A 15,437-nucleotide genomic window follows, 5' to 3' on the forward strand; every position below is an offset into this window, starting at 1 on the left:
ACAGAAATCAACAAAAGGCTTTCAGAAACTTTTAGCAATTTAAAAAAATAAATAGAGACACTTTTAGCAATTTAACAGAGTAATTTTGTCTGTTGAACTCAATAAAAAATGCCTTGTATTTTATATGTGTTTAAATTTTCACTGTTCTAATGTTGCACTTTTACTATATTTTACAAGGGATTAACCCATGATGGATTAAAGGAGGGAAAAGGGTCCTCAAAGCAGCACTGCCCTTAAAACATCTCCAAGGGTGACGGATATATTTACTACCCAATCTTATGGTACTATGAGATTGAATGAATAAATGAATGAATGAATGACCTATGACAGGAAAATAAACAGAACCCAAGGGAGAAAAAAAATCTCTGAATGTGACTATCATATGAAGGACATGTGACTAAGATAACTGACTCGGCTAAAGCTGTGGGAGCAAATCATCAAGTGATCCAGGCTATGCCAAACATGTGAGGTGTGTTTATCAATGGAGAAAGCATTAGTGAAAAGGCAATTTTGGAAGCCAGTCTAGAAACCAATTAATTCTAGGGCACTTTGGCCTTCTGGCAGGGAAAGGTTGCCTGGGAGAAGGCTCTGAGTTAGGCTGCTACCTGCCCCAAGCTGGCAGGAGTGCAGCTGGACTTAACCAGGGTACCTGTGAGCGCCCATTGAGGAGAAAGCTCTCCAGGAGTGGAGTTCAATGTAGAAATAACTTGGCTAAGTAAGTAAGTTCGCCAAAAACAAAGTGTGGAAAAGTCTACTGGCCTGAAGAAAATGGGCTGGAGCATCCTAAGTTTGGAGAAAAAGGAAATTCAGACATGTAGGTTGGCCCTGGGTTCCCAACCCCAGGCTCACAACCTTTTTATCAAAAGCCTCTGAGACAGTGAATTGGACTCTGTGCTGCTACTCACTGGTGTCATGGTGACAAGTGGAGAGGGTCCCCGTGGGCGCTTCAGCAGCTGCTGGGCATGCAGTTGGATGTTGGCTCCTCCATCTGATGCCCTCCGGCCAAGGGGGCCCATTCCATTCAACAGCTGTAGCGTGGGCGGCTGTAGGAGAGACTGCTCCTGCCAGGAACAGAGTGGGGAGGACGGACCATGAGATGAGGGGAAGGCGGGGAGAAAGGGGCAAGCCACTCATCTATGGAAATTAAGGGAGCCATGGGTCATGACAGAGACTAGAGGACGCTTCCCGCTCACCCGAGCTACTTTGCAAGATAAATCATCTTTCTCTATAAGGAAACCCTTAAGTCCTAGGGAAGGTGCCTCATAGCCTCTCAAAGGCAGCTCAAGTTTGTTTCTTCTGGAGCCAGCCCTCTTCCATGTCTAGGTACCTTGTACTCAAGTTGCCCGGTTGGTTGCAAATTTTGCATAGGCAACAGGTTGTGCATGAAGTTCACATTAGGGGCCACCTGCAGGAATGGAGCCTGGGGGTTGACTCCAGGAAAGCCAGGTAGGAGCTTCTGCAGATCTTCCATAACTTCCGTGCTGATACAAAACAGAATGACAGAGAAGTTTAGTTAACATTCTTACTCAAAAGTGCTTATATTCCAAAATTGATGGCATTGCTATGTTCAGTACAACTTATTTTATTTTCTTCCTGAATTTATGTTTCTCTTTAAGATCCTAAAGCAAAGCAAAAGCCTAAAGTGTGGAATTTAACTCTCTGCTCCTTTACTATTTGGGACGAAGGATTGCTATTCTTTATTGGCCATTCATGTAAAACCAACAGCTCTGAGCCAAGAGGAAATAGTGGCACCAGTCCAGTTCAGGTTTTCAAATCCTGGAGGTGAACACCAAGTTTCTGGAGAACATGGGCCATCCACTAAGATAATGGCTGCCCTGAAGTAGCAACTGATTCACCAGGGAAAGAATGCAATTACTCTTGTCAGTGCTGATAGGACAGATAAGTACTAGATGTACAGGGCTATCTTGCTACAATGGTAGGTTTTACAGCATACTTTAAAGTAAGACATCTTTCCACTAACAGAGCGACTCAGGGCTCCACCCCTTTAAAGCTATCTCAGTCTGTGGAGCCAGAATGTTCCCCTATTGCCTATTTGATCATAGGCTGAGAACAAGAGACATAAAGCAAGCACATCAGCAGGCATGGGAGTCTTTTTTGGAAATTCACTGGGAGAAAAGAGATATTTATAAGAAAACCAGCTTTGCCCTGATTTGACCTCTCAGGAGAATTCTTGCCACAACCTTCTCTTCCTACTCAGCAAAGAAAATATCCAGAAAAGAGGTAAGGCTATTTTAATGTTGAGAGTCTTCAACCGTGGAACAAAAATGGGGCGAGCTGGCCTTCAGTCCATTTTTTCCAGTGTGCAGGCAGCAGGGAACATCATGAAAGACTATTTTGGGAAAACACTTTGGGAAACTGTTGTTATTGGATTTTGGATCCTTATTCATTTAAATTTTAATTGTCTACATACATAAATTACATCATATCATTTGTCCACTTGGCCACTGGATTAGATCTCCTCTGGGGATACAATGTAGTAGGAAATGTGCCATGGTAGACACTGAAAGTCAGCTGACAATTCTTTGCCCCAGTGTTAGTGAGGGCTGTTGGCCGGATACTCACCGTGGGTCAGCCACACCCACTGTGTGCCTCCTCATTGACAAATAGCGCACCAATGCTTCAGGGGAAGGCTCTTCACCCTCATCACTGTCCAAATTCAGTGTCCCATCCGGCTGAGGTGGAGGGAAACACCATCGAGTTAGAAATCAGAAGGAAGGGAAGCAAGGATATGGCAAAGAAAGTGGTTTCAGCTGACAGCTCCCACAGGTTGCTACTTGCCTCCACAATTTGGTTCTCCGGGTTGATCAGCTGCACCTGGGGAACGCTGATGTTCATAGCAGTACCTGCCTGCTCCGCCTGGAAAGCAGTACATACATATACACGCATACCTTTAACACTAGAGAGAAATAATTAGTCTTTCCAAGTAGTCTTGATTGCTAAAGTCTATGTTTCCCTGATTACTAAAGTTTTTGGTTCATCGGCCCTTAGAAGTCACAACAAGGAAGCATCCTGTGAAGAGGATAGCATCGCCTCATGATTTGCTATTTCTTCAAAAAAACAAAAGGCACAACTATTGTTGCTCATCCCTCCTCTCCATCAAAAAAAGGTTCAGATCTTTGACTGGCCTCTGACAAAGGAAGAGATGACAAATGGGAGGAGACAGAGGTAAGGAAGAGCAAGAAACTCTCGACTTAGGGTTAGTGAGCAACACCTAACCTTTACCCCCCTGGTGTTACTTGTCCTGAACTAGGTCACTGGAGTTATTGCCCACCTGGATATTGACTGGTGCTTGAAAGGCCAGGGCTCGGGGCATGCTAGGAAGTGCTCCGAGACGCAGGGTTTTATGTCTCTTATGTCGATCACACAGCAGGCTGTAGATTGCACTATAGTGATCATAGGCATCTGATCTTAATGACTACCAAGAGAGAAGGGAAAAGAGTACAAAACCCTGGTGAAATGGCATGTTGATGACCAGAACCCTTTCAGTAATAACATTAGCCAAAGCACCTTCTTTCCTTCTTTCCAAGGCCCAGGAAGGGGCAGAGGAAGAAAAACAGGAGGAAAAAAAAGGCCCAAGTTCCCGAGAAGGCGAAAAATGGAAAAAGCAGGTTAGAGGAACTGCTACATCCCACTTTGTTCTCCACTCCTTCGGAGATACCTGCAGTGTCTGTTCTTTGTCCAGTCCCATGTCCTCCATGGCCAAGAGGACATCCTCATTCAGGGGGTCCACCTGTCTTTCTTCCTTTAGTTGTTGGCATTCAGCTATTAACTGTAACATAAAAAGGAGGAAGCTGTCAACCCCCCAATTAACCACATCAAATGTGGCACAGCATATATAATGACCAACCTGTTCCATGCCCTCTGGCTTGGGATATTTTTGGCCACAGACAAAGTCTAAGGAAGAGAGCCCTGAGTGATCAGCTGTAAACAGACAACAACTCACTGTTTCCTGAGCTCCCTGGCGTACCTGGGATGGCCACAGTGGTTTAAATAAAAGCATGCTACAGAAGCCACTGAATTGAGCACACTAAGACAAGAGGAAGGCGACATCCCCATGGTAGGTAAGCTGCAGAACTGCAGGCTGTGCTATCTCAAAAGCCAAAAACAGACGATAATTTGGGGACACATGGTAGGGAACCATGATCACTATTCTCCAGCAGTTTAACTGGTTTTACATTCCTTCTTGCTTGCTTCACGTGCTGCTTTAGTGTTACATAATAGTTTGTTCCCAGTGCCCGCCTTTCAGGTTATGGCCTGATTACAATCACATGCAAAGGAGGCTGCAGCAGCTTTCAGAGGAGTCCCCTGCAGCAGCGGTTCCCAGCTCACCCTGTCAAAGTTGGGATCGGCGTCCCCTAGCTTCATCCACTTGTGCTTGCAGATCTGCTCCATGGAGAGGCGCTTATTGGGATCTAACACCAACATATGGCGGATCAAATGCTCACATTCTGCAATGGACAAACAGCCTGCCTTCAGTCTCTGGTGAGGCGAGGCACCAGGGGAGTAGAGGAACCAGGGGCAAAGCCAGCAGGGAGGCTATCCAACTCCCTGCTTCTAATTTTGTCTCTCTTGCTCTTTGATCCTTACCTATTCTGTTGCTTATGCCACCAGAAGGGGCTAAGCAAAGGCAGAGAGAGGTGGAGAAAAAGAAACTCAAGTGTGGTAGTCTGGTTATTGCCTTCACCAAAAGGCTGACCAGAAAAGGTCTGGGGATAATCCATGGATTTCTTTTATTTATATTATGTATATGGCCCCATTTAACACAAGTAATGAAGAGTAGAATGGCCTCTAAAGAGATTCAGTATCTTACAAGGTTCTCAAAATATTCAGTTCTATCCTCCTAAATGTACCACCACGTGCATACTAATACTTTTGGCTTAGGTGTGCAATACCCTTCTTCAAAACTCAGGGAACTTGAATTTCTGATGGCACAAGGTGTGTGGGGAGAGAGCCACAGGCTACTTCTCTCCTATGCCCTGGGATTCAGCTAGCCTTATTTATCATTTTCTTCTCAACGTTATTTAAATAGTCATAGGTATTTAAAACTGGGCTGTGAGCTACAGATATTCAGATCTATAGAAAATTTTCTCTGGAAGCTCGTATTACAGATTATATTGCAGAAAGAACAAAGGATTCAAAATCAAGAAACCTATATTCTGATTTCAAAACCACCCTCTATTTCTAAGTTTTCTCATCTATAAAATGTGGCTACTGAGGGTGATGAGAGTAATAGTTGTGATGAAGGCAGTGATGATGATACCAAAACAGCACTATTGATGCATCTTCTGAGCATTTTACAATTATTATTTCCTCATTTAATCTACACAGCAATCCTAGGAGGAATGTACTATCATTGTTCCCATTTTAGGAATAGCAAAAACCAGGCACAGGGAGGTAAAGAAACTTGTCAAGGTCACATGGCTATTAAGTCAAACCAGACAGCCTGACTCTTCACCTGGTTCTCTTAACCACAATGCTACCCTGCCCCTGTGGTGCAGAGTTGTTGGGGGATCCAAATCCCCCAACACTAATTCAGCACTGAACCATTAATTCAACATCTTTATCCAAGCCACCATTTCTGACTTACACGCTGCAAAAGTCTCCTACCCGGTCTTTCTGCTTCCATTCTTTCTCCATTACAATCTGTTTTCTATAGAGAGGCAAAAGGAATTTTTCCAAAGCACAAATTTGGGCATATCACCACTTTGCCTGTAACTCTCCAATCTCTTCCCATAACCCTCAGAATGAAATCTAAAGTCCTGAGCCTACAAGGCTCCTACTTCTCTCTCTCCCTTTTTTTTTTTTTTTACATAGAGTCTTGCTCTGTCACCCAGGCTGTGGAGTGCAGTGGTGCGATCTTGGCTCACTGCAACCTCCGCCTCCTGGGTTCACGTGATTCTCCTGCCTCAGCTTCTCCAGCAGCTGGGATTACAGGCCTGTGCCACCACGCCCAGCTAATTTTTGCATCTTTAATAGAGGCGAGGTTTCACCATGTTGGCCAGGCTGGTCTCGAACTCCTGACCTCAAGTGATCTGCCTGCCTCAGCCTCCCAAAGTGCTGGGATTACAGGTGTGAGCCACCGCGCTTGGCCCCCTACTTCCCTCTCTGACCTGGTTTCCTGCCACTATGCACATTTCTAGTTTTTGCACATGTTTAACACACTCTCATCCAATGGCCTTTACATGTGTTTTTTTGTTTGTTTTTTCCTTTAGCGGAAATGGCCATTCCTCAGATCTTCATATGATTGGCTCCTTGTCATTCAGGTAAGAGTTTAAACGTCACTTCCTCAGAAAGCTCTTCTTTAACCATCTACTCTAAGATGGGCCTCCAGTCACTCTCTATTACATCACATTCATTGTCTTCATGCAAATGATTTCTTTGGGAAACCATCTTGTTTATGTATTTACTTATTGTCTGACTCCTCCACTGCAATGCAAGGCCCATGTCTTTCTGTTGTACCCAGTATCAACTCTCCAGTACCTAAAATGGTTATTATATCTAGACACTTAGGAGCTGCATAAATATCTACTGAATATGTAAATAAATATTTGTTGAGTATTTAATCAAATGAGATTATAATTGTGAAAATTTTTTTAAAATAAAATTTTCTATAGGTTTTTAAATTTTCTGCTTCTATTTAATCACAACCATCCTGAAAACAAAGCTAGTCAGTGAAAATAACAACAACAGTAATAAGACATTATTACAAAAAACTACTTTTGATATACCAAGCAGTGTGCTTACCAACTTTATTACATTTAACCTTCACAACAACCTTAACTTAGAGACTATAATTAGCTCCACTTATAAATGAAGAAGAAACAAGATTTTGAAAGTTAACATATTCAACATGGCAAAGAAATGGTAAAGTTGGGACTTCTAAGCTGTGCTCTTGACTACCCTATTATACATCTCCACATGGATATAAACTGATCTACTTTTCTAGGGTGAATTCAACTCTTCAATTTCTATACCATTTGGCAAACACCATTCTATATTACTGTTGTGAAAAGAATACTACAAGTAACTAAGATAAATTACTCTTAATTGTTAATTTACTCTAACTTCAAAAGATAATACAACAAAGTTCCTATATCAAAATGATTTCTTACATCAGGCATCAATTTGTTGTTGCTTTACAATTAAAACCACATTCAAATGCAGTGTACATCTCAAAGACTTGTACATTCCTATAGAATAAAGTAAATGCCATCTACAACAGTAAGCTTTATTACAATTACATTTCCAGAGTAGTAAGGCTAGAGCCACAACTGTAGCAGCACCTGTATAGATTATAAATGTCATTGACACATATGTTTATGGTTTGCAGTTACTTAAGAGGACAAAAGTGTTCTTAATTTAGGAAGTTGTTAAAGACTCCTGTGTAGGGAGAAGGCTAGGACCAAACTGTTGTTAAGGCCTCTAGATGGCACTCTCCTGTTTTCCTTTGGTCTCCACACACAATTTAGTGCATAAGATGACCAAAGCTGAATGGTGTTCAGTTACAGGCTTGCTTTAAAACACATTTTTTCCAAGGCAATTTCCTTAAAAGCAAACAACAATAACAACAACACCACCACACACACAACCAAACCAAAAACACTACCATAATAATTCCTAATTAGAAGATGTATCTAGTTCAATTTCAGGATCTTGAAACCTCTATTCAGTCATCCTTAACCATTACTTGGCCTCAGATGCCTTGAAAATTCTCTAAAAAAAAAAATCTGCACAAGAATTTATACACAAAACCTTGCATGTAACTTTAGACTACTCAACGATGTCCTATGAAGTTTGCATAGATCCCCCAGACCCTGGTGTCTACAGGCCCCAGATTAAGAACCAAAACAATTCTTGGTTACAGTGTCAAGGGCAAGAGCTTTTTAATCTTGACTATCCTACATAATATCGAACGTGCCAAAGAACAGAAATTTAACATTTTTCATATGTGGCGCAGATGGAAAATATGACAAAATGCAGAAAGCTAGAGTATCATCATCAATTCATATTTCCTAAGTGTCATGTAGTTCATGAAATTAAATTCAGATGAGATTTGAAGACACCATTCTACATAAACATGGAAACAGGGTGAAAACGAGGGGAATAGATGCTCTCAAAGCTAAGAACACAATCACCCACAGGACATTCAATTTACAAGCATGGAAAGATGGAGCCCTCACATTAAACAAAACATCAACTTTTCCAGATACCAAGAAGTACTCTATTTTATTGTCTAAAAGGGCCCTGTTGGCCAGGCATGGTGGCTCACGTCTGTAATCCCAGCACTTTGGGAAGCTGAGGTGGGCAGATTGCTTGAGGCTAGGAGTTCGAGACCAGCCTGGCCAACATGGCAAAACCCTGTTTCTACTAAAAATACAAAAATTAGCCGGGTGTGGTGGTACACACCTATAATCCCAGCTACCCAGGAGGCTGAGGTAGGAGAATGGCGTGAAACTGGGAGGCGGAGCTTGCAGTGAGCCAAGATCGCACCACTGCACTCCAGCCTGGGCGACAGAGCGAGACTCCGTCTCTAAAAAAATAAATAAATAAAATAAATAAATAAATAAATAATAAAAGGGCCCCATTATTTGCTCCCATCCAAAAGGCAGGGCCTCTGATGCTAAATGAAACTGAACCACTTTGGGCAATGCAAGAATATGCTCCTCTGCTTGTGTGTGCCAGAGAAGCAGCTTCCCTTCAGAGCTGCTTTCATCTGCTCCATGCAAGACGCCAAGCAGTCTCCGCAGTGAGAGTCACTGTGGGCCCATGAAACCTGATCTGCCAACAGAACGTTAACTAGAGGATGTTCAGCACAGGCCTTGCCCTGCTGCACTGCCAGGCATTTGGATAACTTTGTGGGGAGAGAGCTGCTGTATGGGCAGGGTCCTAAAATGAGAATTAAGTTGACATTGCCAGTGTGAGTCCATATCTGTGAAAGCAACATTTTTTTTCTTTTTTTTTGTCCTTGATAATAAACAAATTTCTCTAAGTGGTTACAACAAACCAAAACAATTCTTGGGAGATAAGTCTTCTCCATAAGCCGTGTGGATTTGACTGAAAATATTAATGTCCCTTTGGCATACTGAGAGAGCAAAAATGAGAGAAAGATACATAGAAAAGAGTAAAAAAAAATAGGGAAGAAGAGAATGAAAGACTAATAGAGCAATTCATTCAACAATATTATTTAATCATTACTAACATTTATTGACCATTTACATGACAGGCAAAGTGCTAAACCCTTTAAGTTAATTTAAGCATCTACTTCACAAACCAACCCAATACTATTATCTCAATTTTATAGACAAAGGGAATTTAAAATCAGAGAAGTTGAGAAACTTGATCAGATAATAAGAGGCCAAAGCAGGATACAAATTCTGGTCAGTCTTACTCCAGGGAGCTCTTAACCTACATGGTACCTAAAATAAACACATTATTGGTATGCTGGGTTATGAAAACAAACCAAAACAATTCTCTCCTCTGGCAGATCAGATGCCATGTCATCTTCACAGGTTCCATTATGACAGAATCACCCACAAGCTAGGTTAGTACAAAATGGGCCAGGCAAATAGATGGTGCATAGACCAAGAACTAGCTGGAAAACAGCTTTAAGGGGAGACGGCAAGTTGGATGGATTAATGAGGCAGGGACATGAGAACACTAAATGGGGAGCGTTGTCTTACTCATAATTTTGCTGGTGAGGATTAAATACACTGTGGTAGAGCAAACTTATTTATATACTCTAGTTGTTGCAAGGTGATGAAGACTATGATGGAAGGCTTGAAACAGAAGGCTTCCCCAGTCAAGGATCAAAGATAAGAGGAGATAGGTAAAAATTTAGGGAACCAGATCATCAGACTCTTCAGGCTGATCCTATGAAGGAGGGAAAGCCATTTGTCCCTGAAACCCTGCATGTGACACCAAAGAACAGAACATGGCAAAACAATCCTTTCCAGCTCTGTGGTGAGCAATGGCATAGAAGAAACTGAGTCATGGATTCTTTCTGACCACATAAAGCTGCTTTGAGCTGGTGGAAACAGAAGACATCTGTGTACCAAAAGGCACAGAAAGGCTTTCTTGCAAACAAGAAAGTGCATGCTGCTTACAGGTGCTCAGAAGAAGGGGATGATCTAGTTTCTTATGTACTTGGTCCAGTCAATGGTAGGTATGTTCAAAGGTAATTCTAAAGCACCCAGCCCAAGAGTTCTATATTTTCAATAATTTAAACAAACTTCTTAAAAACGTTTACTTCTTAGTAACGAATTGCTTCTGGCACAATTCTCACTTCAAAGAGGGTTCTATTTTTTCTAAATTTCAAAATCTAAAAAGGACACAAAAATAAATTGGCAATTGAATCTCTGAAACATGTTTCTATGGAAAATGAATTACTTGACAAAAACCTTTTAAAAGTTATATGACATTAAAGTCTTAAAGTTTTCAGAACAAGGATGCTATGCAATACACTGCTTGATGCTGTTATCCACTCACTTTGTCCAACTCGGGTACCAGCCCTGGGGGAGAAGTGATGCTATTATAGCAAACAGAACAAGACCAATGGATGGCCTGCAACAGCAATCTCAGGATGGAGCCACATGGCTTTGATAAGAGTCTATCCCTGTATTTTAGATGTTCTGGATTTAAAAAATGTTTGTCTCAGAGCACCTCTTTAATGCTGCCTGCCTGTTCCTAAAAGACAAACTGCACACAAAACATGCTGTTTTTCCTCATGAAAAGAAAATAAAGTCTGTTATAATGTCCTGATCTTGTTATAACACGGACAGAACAGTGTGACTATCTTGCAGTGCTGTGATCCCTGCAGAAATAATTAAAAAGTAAATCAGTAAGAAACCAGGGGTGTTTTCTGCCAAGATACCTTCTTTTGCTAAGAAGCCAGCCAGAGTTAGGAATCTTCACTCTGCTTGTGGACTAAGCCCTAAAAATGATGTTTTATTAATACGCTCAAGAAACACTGTCAATGTCAACTGCCAGCTAAGATCAAACCTATTTATTTAACATAGTCACTATTTAAAAATGTAAACAAAGAGACAAATGGTCCTCAAAATAAGACATTTGGGCCCGGCATGATGGCTCATGCCTATAATCCCAGCACCCTGGGAGCCCGAGACAGGCAGATCACTTGAGGCCAGGAATTCAAGACCAGCCTGGCCAACATGGTGAAACGCAGTCTCTACTAAAAATACAAAAATTAGCCAGGCATGGTGGCGTGTGCCTGTAATTCCAGCTACTCAGGAGGCTGAGGCAGGAGAATCACTTGAACCCGGGAGGCAGAGGTTGCAGTGAGCTGAGATTGTGCCGCTGCATTCCAGCCTGGGTGACAGAGTGAGACTCTGTCTTAAAAAAAAAAAAAAGACATTTGTATATATAAATAACATACAGTAAATGTGCTAACCTATAGATACATTCAGACATTGTATAAATGTTAACTATAATAATACAAAATACAGGGATTTTGTTGTTGCACTGAAATTTTGTTATTTTGGATACTGCTAGAACAATGGTGTTATAAGGATTGGAATGCTTTTATTCTATATATTAAATTTTGACATATTACTGCTATAATAGAAATAAACATTTCTAAATACCAAGTTAAAGGACTAGTTATTTATTTTTAATTTATTTTGAAATGGAGTCTTGTTCTGTTGGCCAGGCTGGGTGCAATCATAGCTCACTGTAGCCTCGAACCCCTGGGCTCAAGTGATCCTCCTGCCTCAGCTTCTCCAGTAGCTGAGACTACAGGCACACACCACCACATCTGGCTTTTTTTTTTTTTTTTGATGGAGTCTCGCTTTGTTGCCCAGGCTGGAGTGTAGCGGTACGATCTCGGCCCACTGCAACCTCGCCTCCCGGGTTCAAACGATTATCCTACCTCATAAACGATAATATGCCTCCTGAGTTGCTGGGACTACAGGTGCATGCCACCACGCCCAGCTAATTTTTTGTATTTTTAGTAGAGGTGGGGTTTCACCGTGTTAGCCAGGATGGTCTTGATCTCCTGACCTCGTGATCTGCCCATCTTGGCCTCCCAAAGTGACATCTGGCTATTTTTTTAATTTTTATTTTTTAGAGACAGGGTCTTGCTATGTTGCCCAGGCTGGCCACCTTGATCTCCTGGCCTCAAACAATCTTCCCATCTCAGCCTCCTGAGTTGTTGGGATTACAGGTGCATGCCACCAAGCCCGACAAGGATGTAGTCAATGCCACAGTTTTACACAAACAAAGAAAATACACAACCTTGGAACTTAACCTATGACAGCACTGACTGCAGTAAGATCCGACTCATAAAAAATAAGCATTGAGATCAGCTTCTCTTGACACAATGGCACTAAGAAAAAACTGTCATGTTTTGAAACATTTATTTTCAGTTGCTCGGGGGAAGAAAAATGGAAGTCCCCCACTTCAGTAAAATTTCAAAAATGATATTCCAACAGTAAGATATCAGAAAAGAAAGTGGAGAATTATCCATTTAACTATAAATTCCAACCCTAGTGGTTTCTGCAAATTATTGTAATCAGAACATCCTGGAATAGAAATAAAGTTCTTTTTATCTCTAAATTCTGTGAGACACTTTCAGTGACTGAACATAGAGGCCATAGGGAGATGGCTTGGAACAATTTCGCAAAGAGATGGAGCCCATAAGAAAAGTTTCTTTAGGAATCAATAAACATGCACTGAGAGGCTTTTCTCTTCAGTTTTACCAAGTTTATCAACCTGAGACAGACCACAAAGAAAAGGTTTTGACCCATATATATCCATTTATTAGAAAAATAACACCTATTTCTTGAACTTCCTTACTTTCGATCAGTTTTTCTAGGTGGGCATGATGCTGCCAGAATTAAAATTCAGAAATCAGGAAATCCTGGCCTAAAGGGTAGGGATGCCAAGATTTAGCTCTAGCTCAACCCTGAAAAGATCCTGGCTTGCTATACTGTTTTACAGGAGGCTGTCCATCTTGTGGTTTACATTCTAGTATCTTTTGACTCCTAGTATCAGTCATTACAGTTTAAGAAAATTCTGCCTGCGGGTCCAATACAGAGTTCCTGCTACTCGTTTTTCAATAAGTAATCCCGATGCAGACAAATATATCCATTCTACGACTCTCTTGATTCTTGGAGTAACTTACTATGTATTTACTGAGAATGAAAATACAAACACATATGGTTAGATGGTCTCTGAAGCCAGACTGCCTGGGTTCAAATCTCAGCTTTACCACTTACTAGATGTGCATCTTGGGCATGTTACTTAACCTTATCATGCCTCAGTTTTCTTATTTATCAAATAACCTCTCATACAGTTTACCTCATAAAACAGCTTACCTCAGACAGTTGTTTTGAACATTAAATAAGGTAATGCAACAGTGCCTGGTACATAGAAAGTGGTCAATAAATGTTGACTATTATCCATATCTCTGAAGTCCTTCCACTTGGAATGTCCTTCTTTTATTTTTCTATTTAGGGTTGCCATAAGCCAGGAGACAGCTGGTTTGAAAAGGCTAATAATAAATAGGGCAGTACCAATATTTATCTACTGGTTTTTAGTTATGTTAGGTCATGGGAATGAACACGGCTGGCCTGTTTCACTCTGAAGTAGTTCTTAACCTCTTTTCTGACATCAGCTGTGATTTCTACATTCACTGACATGAAAGCACTACATAGATTTTTCTCTCTGGCGGTGCAGTATGTCTCAAAAGGTATGAGAAAACTGCTTTGAGGACTCTGAGCCCCTCAGTATATGGAGACTGGTGGGTGAGCCAATTTAATCCCTTGCCCCATTGGTTCTAAACAAAGTGCTTTTAGCCAAGCAAGATGCTGTGTGGTTCTTGATGAGTAAGCCAATCAGGGCAGAGTTGTTTGCCTCTAAGTAGAAGCTTTTTGGCAGTAGCTGCAGGGTACATTCTCCATCAGAAGCATTATGTAAGCCTGGGTTTTGCGTTCCCAGTGATAAAATGCTCATGCAGTATTACAATTAATTAAGTCACAATGAAGTCTAATCAATAAAGACTCAAAAATATTGTCCACAAGAGATCTCTATGCCCTCACTAACGCTGCAGTTTTTTCACTGTAAATTAATTTTCCTTCAGTTAAATAAACCATCTTAGTATGCCTGCTAGCAGGTGGTACAACAGGGGAATAGGGTAAACTAGGCTTTAAGTATGTTGTTAAAAAAATATATTGAATGAATCTGGTGCTCAAAAAATTTAACTTATTTGCATCCATCGGTGGAAGGGCAGGTCACAGGAAACATTTGCCAACACATGAAGCCAGGCCAGGTTTCACCTTCCACAACAGCTCAAGAAAACAGCAAGTTTCAACTTTTAATCCTTCTATAATTTAGACTCAGGGTTTTATCAAACTGCTCTTTGGGATGCTCTGAGAAGTTTAATCCAAAAACACTGGCCTGGATCAAACTTATTTTACTTAAGGCATAGGAAGCAAACTCTACAGTAGATCAAAACACCCTTTTACACCTAAAAGTCATTTGACTTGGTCACCTTCACAATAACTCATATAACAAAACTACATAAAACCATGGCTGGGCGTGATGGCTCACGCCTATGATCCCAGCATTTTGGGAGGCAGAGCCAGCGGATTGCTTGAACCTAGGAGTTCAAGACCAGCCTGGGCAACATGATGAAAATCTTGTCTCTACACTAAAAAAAAAAAAAAGTATATAAAACCAAGTGGTTTGATGAATAAATAATTTAGATCATGTTAATAATATAATACAAGAGTCTGGCAGGGCACGGTGGCTCACGTCTGTAATCCCAGCACTTTGGGAAGCCGAGGCGGGTAGATCACTTGAGGCCAGGAGTTCAAGACCAGCCTGGCCAACATGACGAGACCCTGTCTCCACTAAAAATACAAAAATTAGCTGGGTGTGGTGGCATGCACCTGTAGTCCCAGCCACCCAGGAGGCTGAGGCAAGAGAATCACTTGAACCCAGGAGGCGGAAGCTGCTGTGAGCTGAGGTCGCACCACTGCACTCCAGCCTGGGCAGCAAAATCTGTCTCCCCCCCAAAAAAAAAAAACAAGAGTCTGATATAAGATTCCATAGTTAAGTAGTGATGATTCAGTTTTTCATTCAAAAACACTTACTGAATGCTTATGACTTACCAGGGGCTGTCAGGTTTTATGGAAGATATTGAGTGTAAAACACAGCTCTGATAATCAAGAGGCTTACATTCTAGTGGGGAGAGGAGGAAGACACATACATAATTATAAAAACTAGGTGGTATACAATCAACCTAGCCTCAAATAAATCCTCTTTTAAATGTATACCACTGTCATTCCAACTTGAAAATATATGTCTTTAGTACATCTCAGGATGCCTATGAAAGGAAACTTGTGTCAAACAAACAACACCATGCATAGAAATATCCATGAATTGTGAGGATACTTCAT

At 41.3% G+C, this 15,437-nt stretch overlaps 1 protein-coding gene across 12 annotated transcripts in view; it reads right to left on the reverse strand.

Annotated features, from left to right (window-relative positions):
- SIK3 (SIK family kinase 3) overlaps positions 1-15,437 on the reverse strand; it is a 263,876-nt gene that overhangs the window by 35,177 nt on the left and 213,262 nt on the right. For 9 of the 12 annotated variants that reach the window (XR_008669500.2, XR_008669501.2, XR_008669497.2 and 6 more), the window contains exons 7-13: positions 4,351-4,469; positions 3,680-3,790; positions 3,293-3,436; positions 2,800-2,877; positions 2,584-2,693; positions 1,328-1,481; positions 906-1,061 (exon numbers count right to left, since the gene is read on the reverse strand). Coding sequence is in view for 4 of the 12 variants with exons in the window: in XM_055354971.2 (XP_055210946.1) it covers positions 906-1,061; positions 1,328-1,481; positions 2,584-2,693; positions 2,800-2,877; positions 3,293-3,436; positions 3,680-3,790; positions 4,351-4,469 (872 nt within the window). In the remaining 8 variants the exon portion in view is untranslated. The remainder of the gene's footprint in view (positions 1-905; positions 1,062-1,327; positions 1,482-2,583; positions 2,694-2,799; positions 2,878-3,292; positions 3,437-3,679; positions 3,791-4,350; positions 4,470-15,437) is intronic. The other 3 variants (XR_008669499.2, XR_008669505.2, XM_019036698.4) reach the window with 1 other exon arrangement.

The sequence above is a fragment of the Gorilla gorilla genome, chromosome 9 (assembly GCF_029281585.2).
Source record: "Gorilla gorilla gorilla isolate KB3781 chromosome 9, NHGRI_mGorGor1-v2.1_pri, whole genome shotgun sequence".
Taxonomy (NCBI): Eukaryota; Metazoa; Chordata; class Mammalia; order Primates; family Hominidae; genus Gorilla; species Gorilla gorilla.